The 13674-nt window shown below is 40.5% G+C and overlaps 1 protein-coding gene across 2 annotated transcripts in view; it reads left to right on the forward strand.

Moving 5' to 3' along the window:
* The window catches only part of UNC13C (unc-13 homolog C), a 550871-nt gene that overhangs the window by 175536 nt on the left and 361661 nt on the right, over positions 1–13674 (forward strand). For both annotated transcript variants that reach the window (XM_075530957.1, XM_075530958.1), the window contains one exon: positions 2906–3125. In XM_075530957.1, coding sequence (XP_075387072.1) covers positions 2906–3125 — 220 coding nt within the window. The remainder of the gene's footprint in view (positions 1–2905; positions 3126–13674) is intronic.

Here is a 13674-nt window from a genome sequence, read left to right on the forward strand (position 1 = left end):
ATGCCTTCAGATGCCATTTATTTTAGATTTATTTTCAGCTTTGTTAAACACGGCTCATGTCCCCAAAATCAAGAATGAAAAAGACTCATTATATTGTCATTTCCCTGAGATTGTGGGTATACATACGCCAGAGATTTATTTAATGTTTTTATCCAGCTTCAGTAGCTTTTAAATGTTAGAATGTGCTTTAATGTCCCATTCAATTGATTTTCAATGTACTGTCTAGAAAATTTTCCATGTTTCTTTTTCTTTTTTAAATGAGCTTCATTTTATCTTTGTATGGAATGAGCCATGGTGTTTTAACAAAACAAAGCCAAGCAAAACATTTCAATGAAGTGTTCTCAGCTGTCTATTTAGAATGCTCTTCTGTTTGTTTTCCTGGCAAGTTTAATTTTTTAATAAGTGTAATTTCTATGTATTACTCTTACGATAGCCTAAGGTCTTCTTGGATTGTGTATGTATCACTTTAATTAGATAGGATGTATTAATTACTTACTTTATTCTGAAAGATGTTGGTAAATCCATATTCAAGAATAATTCATTGTCTAACTCTACTTTCTAATTTCATATAGATTTCTTAATTTTCTTTTATTCACTAGTAAACTTTATTTTATGTCCATGTAGTGTTCTGTTGAATTCAGAATTGAGATTTTTCCCTCACTATGACAAACATGAAATTGTTTCATGCAAATACAGGCATACCTCAAGTCCCTACTTGTTGTTTTAGCTCACTCACAACTGTTAGCTTACACACACATGCCACACAACCCACTTAGAACAGGAGACTCCATCGATGAAAGACTGATGGCATTCTGTTGTACCAAGAATCATACAGTTCATTCTAACGATGTTGAAGACACCTTCTCTTCTAGAAACGAAAACCAAGGTGTCGATGTAAAATGCATGCTCCTGCCTCTCTAAATACGCTCCACACTTCTCTGACAGACATCTTCATGATCAAATGAAGCCAAAAGATAGGCCGGGCTCACACTATATGTTTTGAAAAGTGATGAGCCCAGTTCCTTCCACTATATAAATCCCACTTGAGTCATTCCCCTAGTGACCAGGCTGCTAGCAGCTCAGTGTCCTCACTGTAAGTATATGGAACTCTGAACTCATCCGACCCTGAATTGGTGTCCAGATTTAGAAATTGCTTCTGCTGAAGCTTATCCGCCCAGCAGGGAACATGCAAAAACTGTTACAAAGCCCATGATCGGAAAACCCTTAGTGAGGGGAATAGACTAATAAATATCAACATATGTTATCATACTGCAGAGTTGAAAATATAATTCACAATTCATTGTTTCAACGCTGCAGGAAGATGTTTCAAAGTGTGATTTATGCACAATTAATATAAAATATAAATGCTTTCTTTCCAACGTTACTTATCAGCTAAGCTCCCACAAGATTTATGTAAATATCTGTTTATTATGCATGAGGCAGTTCTGTGAAACTGTCTGGAATGGAAGAATGCGGGGCTTTCTCAGGAATTCACATGCTTAGTGGGACATGAGAAGCATAAAAGTGACTCCCCTGAGTCTTTTTCTAACAACCTGTGTCGCATCCCAAAGATTCACCATCGATACTGATATTTAGTATTCATTTCGCATTTTGCAGGTCATAGAACACTGCTATTATCAGCATATAATTTGGTCTTGAAAATAGATTAAGCAGAGGAGACAACCAAGGCTTAGACCTTACGTATCTTTCTCGATCCCAAGACTCCCCAATGGCAAAATTTCTTCATTTTACAAAAACGGATTCTGTCCCTACTGTGTGACAAAGAACGCTGAATCACTAAAGAAACACGGAAGACAGCTCCTGCCTAAAGAAGCCCATTTTCAATAGTACATGTTAGGGTCCATGCTAAGAATTAGCATACGCTCCGTGGGGAAGACAGCAGACCAGAACATGGGTGTTCTGGTTACTCATTCAGGGGATTTCCTCACTCTACTAATGGCTTCTCCTTAGAAGGTTTTAGATGCTATTAAACGCATCTCCCTTTCGAATATAAAATACAAATCGCCAGGGAGTGGTGTTACATTTACTCTTTATCTCTACTTGATGACCTTGGTGCTGAAAAGGGGAGCAGTTCACTGGGAAATGAATTCTAGAAAAACATAACTTGGAACCAGGGCAAAGGTGTAGTGTCAGGGAGGGGAAATGTAAGGAAAGGGCTGACTGGAGTAGGGTGTGACGGCAGCGGAGATGGTTCCAGAAGTTAGGGTCCGCAATAACAAGGCTTTCCCTCTACTTCACAGTTTTTCAAAAACCAAATTAGACTACAGATAAATCCCAAACTAAGCCAAATCATAGCAACACCATTGGACCAGGCAGGTTTCCAAGATTGTAACTCTTTACGGGAGTAGAAAGCCCCATCTTCCTCCCTCGGAGTGGCTGGTGGTTTCAAACTGCTGACTTTGCAGTTAGCAACACATGACCCATCACATAACTGTCACACAAAGAGGCCTCCTTTAGACTCAGCACAGAAAGACCTAGAAATAGAATTTCCTCTTTTCTGAACCGAGTACCTCTCTCATGTCAGACAATTGGTTCGTCTTTGAGGACAGTAGATGCAGCAGTGAGCAAAATGTTCCTCCTCCAAAACGTACAGAATAACCAGGGAAATAGACGATCAAGGCATTTTTATGAATGTGATCATGAACAAAGCGTGCACAACAGTGGACCCCAATCTAGTCTGGAGGTTGTTTCTGAAGAACTCCAGTGGGTCCTGTGAAAGGAGTGACTGAGCAGAGTTCCAGAACTTGTCATCACTTAAAGCTAAAATCAAGAGGTGTCCTCAGTGGTGTATTCAAGACAGAGGGATAACATGGTTTGTTTTCTATCGAAAGGCTCCAGGTTCACGGACTTGGCCTGTGGTTGGTGACTTTTCTCCTCTTCACAGAAAATGCATGTGTTCAAGAAGACCTTGCAAGCCTTGATCTACCCCATGTCCTCCACCACCCCACACAACTTCGAGGTCTGGACGGCTACTGCGCCCACCTACTGCTACGAGTGCGAAGGACTCCTGTGGGGCATCGCCCGGCAGGGCATGAAGTGTCTGGAATGTGGGGTGAAGTGCCATGATAAGTGTCAGGACCTCCTGAATGCCGACTGTCTACAGAGTGAGTACTTGCTTGGGCGGAAGCATTGGTTTTGCTCTACCTGCTTTTTGCACTTGTATTTTGGACTTGGTGTCTCTTTCTGGTTTTCAGCAAATCTTACCAGCCCCCCGATGAGCACACACACAAGGAAACATATACACCAATCCTGTGGTTGATTATGCATGTCTACAGTGTGAGGCCAAACACACCGTCGCGAACTCCTTCCAACTCATAGCAACCCTGGAGGACGGAGTAGAACTTCCCCTATCAGGTTTCCAAGACCAGGACTTTTATAGAAGCAGGGCGGTTAGTAGGTTTCAGCCTCTGAACCTCTGGTTAGCAGTGAGTGATTCAGCTACAGTGGTCAGCAGTCTAACCCTGAATATTAAACTAGGCCTTATTAAAATCCTCAGCGTGAACATCAGAATGTTCTGGACAAGTGTGATACTTTTTGCTGTCAAGGTGATATGCAATCCATGTGTAAAATCATGCCCCCCAAACTGGGACCAAAGGATACCCCTTCTCAGTGCAGCAATTGGGATTCTTGTCCACCCCTTATTGGCTCTGTGCAGGCCATGGAAATTGGTGGACCTTGGTTTGAATGAGACAGTTACCTATACTTACATATGTGACTGGTTATTTGATTTCCCAAGGCTTTGTTTTCCTTCAATGAATGAACAGGAATAATAAAATTTTCTTAAGAGGGTTATTGGAAGGACAGTAGGTGTTCAATGAATATTAATAGTCACTTTCTTTTTTAGCTCTTTCACAAAAGGGTGTATGCCAGGTTGACCTTATGACAAGTTAAATGGTCCACACCCCGCCTCCCCCATCCCCGACTGGTACCTTTTAGATTAGTTTCAGAAACCTCCAATTTTAATACTCTAAAAGACAAATTTTGAATTTTCCCTGCTACATTTATTTGGTTGGTTTTATATCTGCTGGCCTGAAAGCACTAAACAATCGATGCAAACAAAATTTATATAAGCACGGGTTTTCCAATGAAAATGTTTTCTCGCCGCTAAATATTGTTGCCTTTATTATTGCTTATGTGATGTCCTCAATACAAGCAGGTGAATTGGCTGAAATGGAGAAGAGTGGAGAAGAATGCCAAATAACATTAAATCAGAAATACTGTAATACCTGGCTTGTCACAGCCACAACACATTCTATAGCTTTTTCTACCTGACTAGCGTTCTCACTAAACAATCAGATCAGATTGAGGCTAGGCTAATGATAATGTATGCATTTATTTAGCAAAAGGAGGAGTACCTTTTCTTTGAAAAATAGAACTTTTATTTTGGAATGTCTACTTAAAGCAGGGGTGGTAATGTCCGGCCTGTCATATGAGGCCCCAGGCATCAACAATGCCAGCTAAGCTCTCACACTTCACCAAATAGAAGCCATTCCACCCATCACATTAGGGATGAGTCCATTAAATGTCTGACCCAATAGCAGGCTAATTTTTCAGCAGATAGTTTTGTATGACCTGAGAAAGATGTTATGCATATCCAAATGGCTTTTGGCAGAAAACAAAGGGTCTCCACTCTTGGCAGTTAATCAACTTTACATGACAAAACCCCAATGCATCTGTTTAAAATTAAACTTGTAGACAGTCTTATTTAGAAACAGCAACAAAATAAACAAGCATATTAAAACTGGGAGGTTTGTGAAAACAGATAGGAAAATCGTGCCACCCTGTAACAAAAGGCTGAGTCCCAGAGGAAGGGGGGGCAGGGTGGGATTGTTTCAGATGATGCCTAAGAAATGAGCTCATTCCTTGAATGACATGACACGCAATCATTCCATTTAAGAATCATCTAATACTCTATTTTCATTCCTTAAGATTGGATGTATTATTTGATATGGGTTAAATATGTTAGGTAATCCCAAATTTTTGCTGAGGCTATTCACTGAAGTACAAGAGGCTGGAAGAATGAAAAATAATGGAATCGTCAGGGTGGTTTGTGTGCCTCCGGAAATGGGCATCTTATCAATAAATCCTCCACAATTTCACTATTAAAGTTGGCACTATCATATTATGCACAAACAGGGCTTACTGGTTCCTAAATTGAGCTTCAGCCCTCCCTAAAATAACAATTATTAAAATGTTTTAGTCCTTCTACATTTTCTCAGGAGATTCCCCTTATCCTTTGGTTTAGGAAGAAATCTGCAGTGATGAGATGTTGGTAGAGGATAGCTTCTTGTATGCCAACACTGATGAGAGGAAAGAGTAAAAAAGTAAGAAAAATCAGAGTCAGAAGGCACAGCTAATCAGCCTCCTGTAAATCTAAAATGGGCTATGGTTTCCTTTCTAAATGGTCATTCAGTCTCTGCTTGAATTCCTCCAGGGGAAATTTAATACCTTGGTTGGCAGCTCAATTTAGTAGTAGAAAATTCTACCTATAAATTCACTTTTGAATCAAGGTCTACCTTTGAGTAATTTTCCCACCTTTACCTTTCTCCAATCTCACCACCGGAATCATGTTCAATATCTCCGCTTCTCTTCTATATGATAGTTTTTCAAGTAGCGGAAGAAAAAAATGTTAAAAGTCTTCTTCAGTTTTCTAGACCTGTCATTATTTCCCTGGCCCTCTTCTGAAGATGTTGCAATTTGTCAACACATGTACCCAGAGAGCTAACGCAATGTAAGAGAGACACCTTCCAAGCTCTACATGGAGTCTGAAGACATGTGGTCTGACCAATGACCCAAGTGGAAGAGAGATTACATACAGTTAATGCGATCTGATTTGAGTTTGGAATGTCATCCCCATAAAGTCTCAGGGCTGCAGCTTGCACCCTTGCAGTCAATGGGATTATACCAGGTAAATCTAAAATCCCATTCACTGCTTTAGTGCTTCCTTGTGAGTTTAGAGACACATAAAATTGTCACAGACAGAAACAGCCTCGGCTCCTCCGTAGCTGATTTCACTTGGTGAAAGCTCCTACGTTATTGTCCCTTCCTGGCCCAGGGCTAATAAAATGTGTGCAGGAGAGAAGGAGATAAAGGGAAATTGAGAGGGCAATCCTCAGGGGCACCGATTTATCTTTCTCATCTTGCTTCCAAACCGCTGGCAGCACCAAATCTACCTGGTTTTCCTTTGAGAGTTCTCTTGCCTCCAATGCTGCACCAAGACACTCTTCTGAAAAAAGGAACCAAAAGCACTTTGTTAGAAATTGAATTATAACTAAAGGAGGAACAGGTTAGTAACTCTGCATAATATTGTTGTGGTCGGATGCCATCTAGATGGTTCCAGTCATAGCAATCCTATGCACGACAGAATAAAACGCCCTACGGCCCCGGGCCACACCCATGATTGTTGCTATGTTTGAGTCCATTGTCGCAGCCAGTGGGGCCCATTCATTTAAGTGAGGGGCTTCTCTTTCACTGAACCTGCCCTGTCCAAGCATGATATTCTTCTCTAGACAAGTCTCCTTTAGTGACATGCCCCAAGCACATGAAACCAGTACTTCCTACCTTCCACAGAGAATCCCATGGTACTTTCTTCTGAGACAAAATGCCTCATGATAGTCAATATTAAATGCATGCATTTTTCTCCAGCCTTTCATTCATTGTCCAGCTTCACATGCGTGAGCAGCGATCGAAAACGTCATGGCTTGAGTCAGACGCAACTTAGTCTGAAAGCCACGTCTCTGCTTTTTAACACCTCAAAGAGGTGTTTAGCCAAGAGATTTGTGAAATGCAATATTCCATTTGGTTTCTTGACCATTGCTTCCCTGGGTGTTGGTGGTGGATCCGAGTAATATGAAATCTGAACCAACGTCAATCTTTCCCATTTACCGTGACCTTGCTCATTGGCCCAGATGTGAGGATTTTTGCTTTCTTTCAGATGAGGTGTAAGTCAAACTGAGGTCTGTAGTTTTTTATCTTCATCAGTAATTGCTTTAATGGTCAAGCAATTGTGCGGCAGTTTGTATCTGGGGAAAATAAAAAGCTGTGGACTTGTTTCTGTTATATTCAGAATGAAACATATGCAAAAGAGGGCGTGTGTGTTGAATAATTCTCTCACTTTTCTTTTAAAAAGGAAAAAGAGGTGCCTATAAAATAGGAAACATATGCAAATAATGATGGTACCTAACCCACTGGTGTATAGTTTTTTGCATAGCTCCAAAGAAGTAATCCCAGCGCCCCGGCGAATAAACAAGCTGCCTATATTTCATTCCTGACTGGAAATATCAAGTGCCTGCATAAAGTCAGCAAGCATTTTACCAAAAGTCCCAAAGAGGTGCATTTTGTAAGATATGTTGATTGGTTCTGTATTTTCCCCACTCAGTGTATGTTAATTTTGTTGTTAGGTGCCATGTAGTCAGTTCTAAGTGAAACATCTCAAGTTATAGAGTGGACCTGGCGCATAGGCTCTTCTGGGGTGTAATCCTTACTGGAATCGAGTATCAGCTCTTTCTCCCAGCAATATTTGAATCTACAATGGTTTGGTTAGCATCTGAGTGCTGAACTGCCTCTGGCCTGTGTTTCACTATGTGTCCTAACATAAGCCTCTACAAATTCACAACATTAATGACATGTTTGTATGTTCTTGCCTGTAAATTAGGTATTGATTCCTCTTTCTTTGAAATCTTATTACCACATTTTACAACTGTGATACTTTAGGATCGTCTATGATTTGTATTTATGATACTTTAGGATCGTCTGTGATTTGTATTTATTGAGCAGCTACCATGAGTGGGAACTTGATTCTGTGCTTTCAGCGCTGGAAAGATAGTAATCAATGTTGTCCCTGGGTTCAACCTTATTTTCTAAAATTAGCTCAGATGAACATATGTGAACATGCATTATGAAAACTTGTGACATTCAGCTTGTAGAGTGGATTTTCAACTCGAATTATACAAAAGATGTGAATATAACAAATGTGGATAACAAATGAAACAAACAAAAAGCTTAGATTATAGATCTCTAAATATCTACTGCTAAGGATGAAACCATACTCTACAGGGATTTAACCCACAGGTAACCATGGCAGCTAATTAATAAATGTTAGTTTGACAATGAATTAAAGGAACACTATAATTAAAAAGGACCTCAAATAGTTTGAAGATTTTTTTCTCATAAAACATATCCTATTAAGACAACCTTCGAGATCTTGAATCCAATCTACTGACTTTACTAAATTCGAGAATCAAGTGGAATGCCAAACAGGGTTAGAACTCAGGCCTCGAACTCCAAACCTAGTATTCTTTCTAAGCTTATGAGGAGAGATGTATTGATGGCCAGACGGGGAAAATAGGGAGTTGGTGCATTTTCTGCAGTGCTTTCCCATTTCCTGTGGGCTGCTCCCGTGTCGTTGACATTCCACGTTGCCTCGATTTTGACTTCTCAAGGTCCCCTCTCTCTGGCCAATCCACCAATCTTGGAGTATACCCCGATCACAATTGCATCACTTTTCCAAAAAGACTATAGCAATAAGTTAATTCTGCTAAAAGTGGGGGGGGGATCATCATAATATGAAGACCATTTCCTAAAACTTAAGAAATCAACTAATGGAGCATAGTCAGGTGTTGGGTAAACGTCTGAAGTGGAGCAAACTTGGGGTGTGTTCTTATACACTACAAACAGATAGCCCATAGGCATAAGCTACGAACATCTTTTCAATGTTTCTCATGAATGAAAAGCAGATCATTCTTGTCTATGGGTTCCAATCAACACAGGAACACAGCTGCAGCTTGGAAAGTGGGGTTATTACTCACTGTTTTGAGGGAGAAGACACAGCATGGGAAGCAAAGGTTTACTCTGGCTTTGAGGATGGGCTGCAGGTAAGGGCAATTCTGTGATCGAGTCTCTTAATAAATGCAGTGCAGAAGGAGGGAAGGTTGGAGTGAGAATCAGGTTGCCATTGATAAAGTAGCAGTCATCTTGCATACTCGTCAGGAGAGGACATCGTTTGTGTTGGATGGTTTCTGCAGTAGCCTAGTCTTTGTCAGTGCTTCGATAAAAATATGAAGTGGTCCTAATTTGCCTCACTTCAACAGGTGCATAGTCCTCTGGTCTGAGACTAGTGCTCACGAGATTTCTTAAGCACCGCAGGTGAATGACATGATCTGTGTGAGACTGCCAGGCCAACTGCTTACACTACTGCGGATGTTTTGTGAGTGTCACCCAAGCTCATTGTGTCAAAGACTATTTTGACTTTCTTGTGCTTGGAATACTTTTATGGTGTTTGTTTTATTTGTTTGTGTTTTTAATTGAAAGGATGTGAAAAAAAATCTCCTACACTTTGCTTACATATTGGAAAAATATATCCTTCCCCTTTCCATCTTTCTTCTTAACTCATCAAATATTTTGAAGTGTTAACACTTTATTAGTTATAACTAAATTGATTTACCTAGTCTATCCAGAGAGTTTTTGAGTCTCTGATTATTAAGACGTCTCCAGAAAATCAATATACTTATAAGAGGCAATGACATTAACCAATAATAATGAGAATGTGTTCTAGATTTTTGTCTTTTTAAAATATACACGTTTCCCAGGTTGTTGTAAACCTTTGTTTTCAGCTATATTGGAATGATTAAATGTATGGGTAGGTTAAAAAAAAAGGAGGAACAAAGGTGATGTTTTTTGTTTGGTTTGGGGGTTATTGGCTTTCCTTATTGAAGTCACTTTGCCCTAGGTGGTGGTTCCTTGAGAGTCACTTTCTCTCTCTCCCTGTCAGTGCCTGGGCTGCCTACAGAAGGGGGACTTGCTGTTGTGTTAGATCTCTGCTCCTGCAGTTGCCCTTTTGTTAAACATGACTCTTTTGTTCTTTCTAAGAAACCATGTAGGTTGTGTGGTTTTGACTTCATAAGAAAAATAAGGCAGCTGACTTAAGGCTGGGGGAGTTTCGGGTTTCATCCTTGAAAAGATTGAAAGTCTGTTGAAAGGGGAGGGTTAAAATAATCTGGAGAGTAAGTACAGGAGAAGATAGGAAACGCCAACGATGTGCCCACCTACATGATTTGGGGGGAAAGAAAAACAGAAATACCCAAAGTAGACCCACCTACAGGATCTTGCTGGCGAAGAAAAGATGAGCAATAAAGACAGATCTCTGATGCTCGGTACTCCTTGAGAGGAAAGGGAATATTCGGAAGCCTCAGGGCCTTCCTCTGGGTCCACCGCTGCACATGCAGCTGAGGGTTTATAGGTGTCCAAAAAGTGCATGCTCTTCTGCCGATTCTTTGAACTCTATTTATTTAATCTCTAAGCACTTCATTCGGGTTCATTGAAGTAACTATAGAGTAGATAGCACGGAAATATCCTAACCATGGGGAATTTTTCGAGGACTTGCTTCATAGGTCAGTTAATTCAGGTTCCAACACATGAAATCCCCTTTCAGTGTGAAATCCCTGAGTAATGGCTGTAGCTTCACCTTTCTCACTTTCTGAAATATAACCAATCATATTTGATGTTACTATTAAAATCCTCTCAGTGACCTTTTAAGCTAGGCGCTGTTATTATTTTCATGATTGTTGTTATTATTTTCAGAAAAGTAAATTAAGGCTTACTTAGAGAGAAAGGAGCTAGCCTAAGATTAGATGTTTAGATCACCATGAATACCCAAGGCTGCCTTCTTTTGTACCTCAAGCATCATTCACTAATTTAAGAGCTTTTTCTTGCTGTATTTCTTCCACTTACATTTGGACATGCCTATGTTTTATGCTGACTGTTAAATGCATGTACATGGGCAAACTAAACTGTGCTTTCTAGTCATGGGCACACAGCATCTGTTGTCTCAGAAGACAGCAACAGAAACAATCACCCGCATCCATCGAGTCAATCCTGACTCATAGCAACCCTATGGGACAGAGTAGAACTGCCCCTGTGGGTTTCTGAGACTAACTCTTTAAGGGAGTAGAAAGCCTCATCTTTATTCCACAGAGGGACTGGTGGTTTCAAACTTCTGGACTTGAGATTAGAAGCGGCCTACATGTAACCCAGGGCTTCTCTGTGCTACTCAGATTTCCAAATCAGAAGCCAAGGGCCAGGTGTGTTTGGTTCCCCGGCTAGGATGAATGCTAAACACTTGGCATCTACATCTAAATCCGCCTCAGAGGCTAGCATGAGACTCCAACACAGGCATCTATGCCTGTGCTGATTGCTAAATGTTCGAGAATTTTATGAGACAGATGCTTGCAATCAGTAGGATTTGCTCTACAGAGAGCTAATTCTCTAGTCAGATGTTTGGCCTTCTTCTTCCTAAAGGAAGCAAGAAGAGATAAGTGAATTTCGGCCTCTATTTTCTATTAAATAGGAGATCCAATCAAGAGCTCAGAAAAGACAAAGCGGGTAAGGTACATGACTTGAAAAGAGTTCAAACACTTTGGAAGAGCTGCAGAGAAAACGAGGAAAGAGGAGACACTGAAAGGAGTATTATGACTGCTATGTGTATATAAATAATTATTGGGAAGACAACGCTAAATTTGCAAACTAAACCAAAACTCCAAACTCATTACTATGCAGTCAATGCTGACTCATAGCGAGCCCCTCCTTGGAGGTTTCTGAGACCGGCACCGTTTATGGGAGTAGAAAGTTCCGTCTCTGTCCCACGGAGCTGCTGGTGGTTTCAAACTACCAACCATGCAGAAAGCAGTATGAGTAACCAGTACAAGACCGGGCTCCTAAAATTGAAAACGGTCCACATTTAAGAGTGGTGATCTTGTGAATGAAGATTCCTCTTGAAATGTAAATGTTTTCAGCAAGACATAAAATTACCAAAAACTGAAGGGTTTTAGTCAGTTGATTGGTTTGTTAATTATTGGGGAAGGAAACCATAAGGAATTAGTTTGCATGTGCCTACGGTTTCATCTTCTTGATGTTTTGTTGTGCATAATTCTATTCTTTGATCTATCCATTAAGCATTTTGAAAATTAATAATGATACATTCATAACAGTTAGACCTGTATTATATGTTACCAAGGGCTTTCACTGCAACTAATCTCTTTTGATCTCCTTTTTTGCTGATCTCTACGTTGCATATTACTTCTGTGACTCTAAAAGACTTTCTACCATAAGCTTTGAAGGAGGACTCATATAAATGCAAATTATAGGTTATCTTTGACGATTTCAAGATAAGCAGAAGAAGGCTGCAGGAAAAGAATTCAACCAAAGGGCTTGAAATTCATGACAAATTGCAACTACTTAATAAATAGTTTGATTCAAAAATTAAAATGAGAGCTGTGAGTTTGATAATAATAGGACAATAGAAAGTACTAGTAGGTTATTTACAACAATATATTTATGATTTGTTTCTTTTTTTTTTACTTTGTTCTTTTTTTAAAACAATTTATTAGGGGTTCATACAACTCTTTTTTTTTCTTCTTTTACATTTTATTAGGGACTCATACAACTCTTATCACAATCCATACATATACATACATCAATTGTATAAAGCACATCCATACATTCCCTGCCCCAATCATTCTCAAGGCATTTACTCTCCACTTAAGCCCCTTGCATCAGGTCCTCTTTTTTTTCCCCTCCTCCCTCCCCATTCCCCCCTCCCTCATATGCCCTTGGTAATTTATACATCGTTGTTTTGTCATATCTTGCCCTATCCGGAGTCTCCCTTCCCCCCTTCTCTGCTGTCCCTCTCCCAGGGAAGAGGTCACATGTGGATCCTTGTAATCAGTTCCCCCTTTCCAACCCACTCACCCTCCACTCTCCCAGCATCGTCCCTCACACCCTTGGTCCTGAAGGTATCATCCACCCTGGATTCCCTGTACCTCCAACCCTCATATGCACCAGTGTACAGCCTCTGTCCTATCCAGCCCTGCAAGGTAGAATTCGGATCATGGTAGTTGGGGGGAGGAAGCATCCAGGATCTGGGGGAAAGCTGTGTTCTTCATCGATACTACCTCACACCCTAATTAACCCATCTCCTCTCCTAAACCCCTCTATGAGGGGATCTCCATTGGTCGACACTTGGGCCTTGGGTCTCCACTCTGCACTTCCCCCTTCATTTAATATGATATATATATACATATATATACATACATATATACATATACACATATATACACATACATACACACACTTATATCTTTTTTTTTTTTTTTGCATGATGCCTTATACCTGGTCCCTTGGGCACCTCGTGATCACACTGGCCGGTGTGCTTCTTCCATGTGGGCTTATTTGCTTCTTAGCTAGATGGCCGCTTGTTCACCTTCAAGCCTTTAAGACCCCAGACACTATCTCTTTTGATAGCTGGGCACCATCAGCTTTCTTCACCACATTTGCTTATGCACCCATTTGTCTTCAGCGATCCTATCATGGAGGTGTGCAGTCAAAGATATGATTTTTTGTTCTTTGATGCCTGGTAACTGATCCCTTTGGGACCACTCGCTCACTCAGGCTGGTGTGTTCTTCCATGTGGACTTTGTTGCTTCTGAGCTAGATGGCCGCTTGTTTATCTTCAAGCCTTTAAGACCCCAGTCAGTATCTCTTTTGATAGCCGGGCACCATCAGCTTTCTTCACCACATTTACTTGTTCACACACTTTGGCTCCAGCCGTTGTGTCGGGAGAGTGAGCATCATAGAGTTCCAATTTAATAAAAGAAGGTA

This window comes from Tenrec ecaudatus, chromosome 14, assembly GCF_050624435.1.
Source record: "Tenrec ecaudatus isolate mTenEca1 chromosome 14, mTenEca1.hap1, whole genome shotgun sequence".
Classification (NCBI taxonomy): Eukaryota; Metazoa; Chordata; class Mammalia; order Afrosoricida; family Tenrecidae; genus Tenrec; species Tenrec ecaudatus.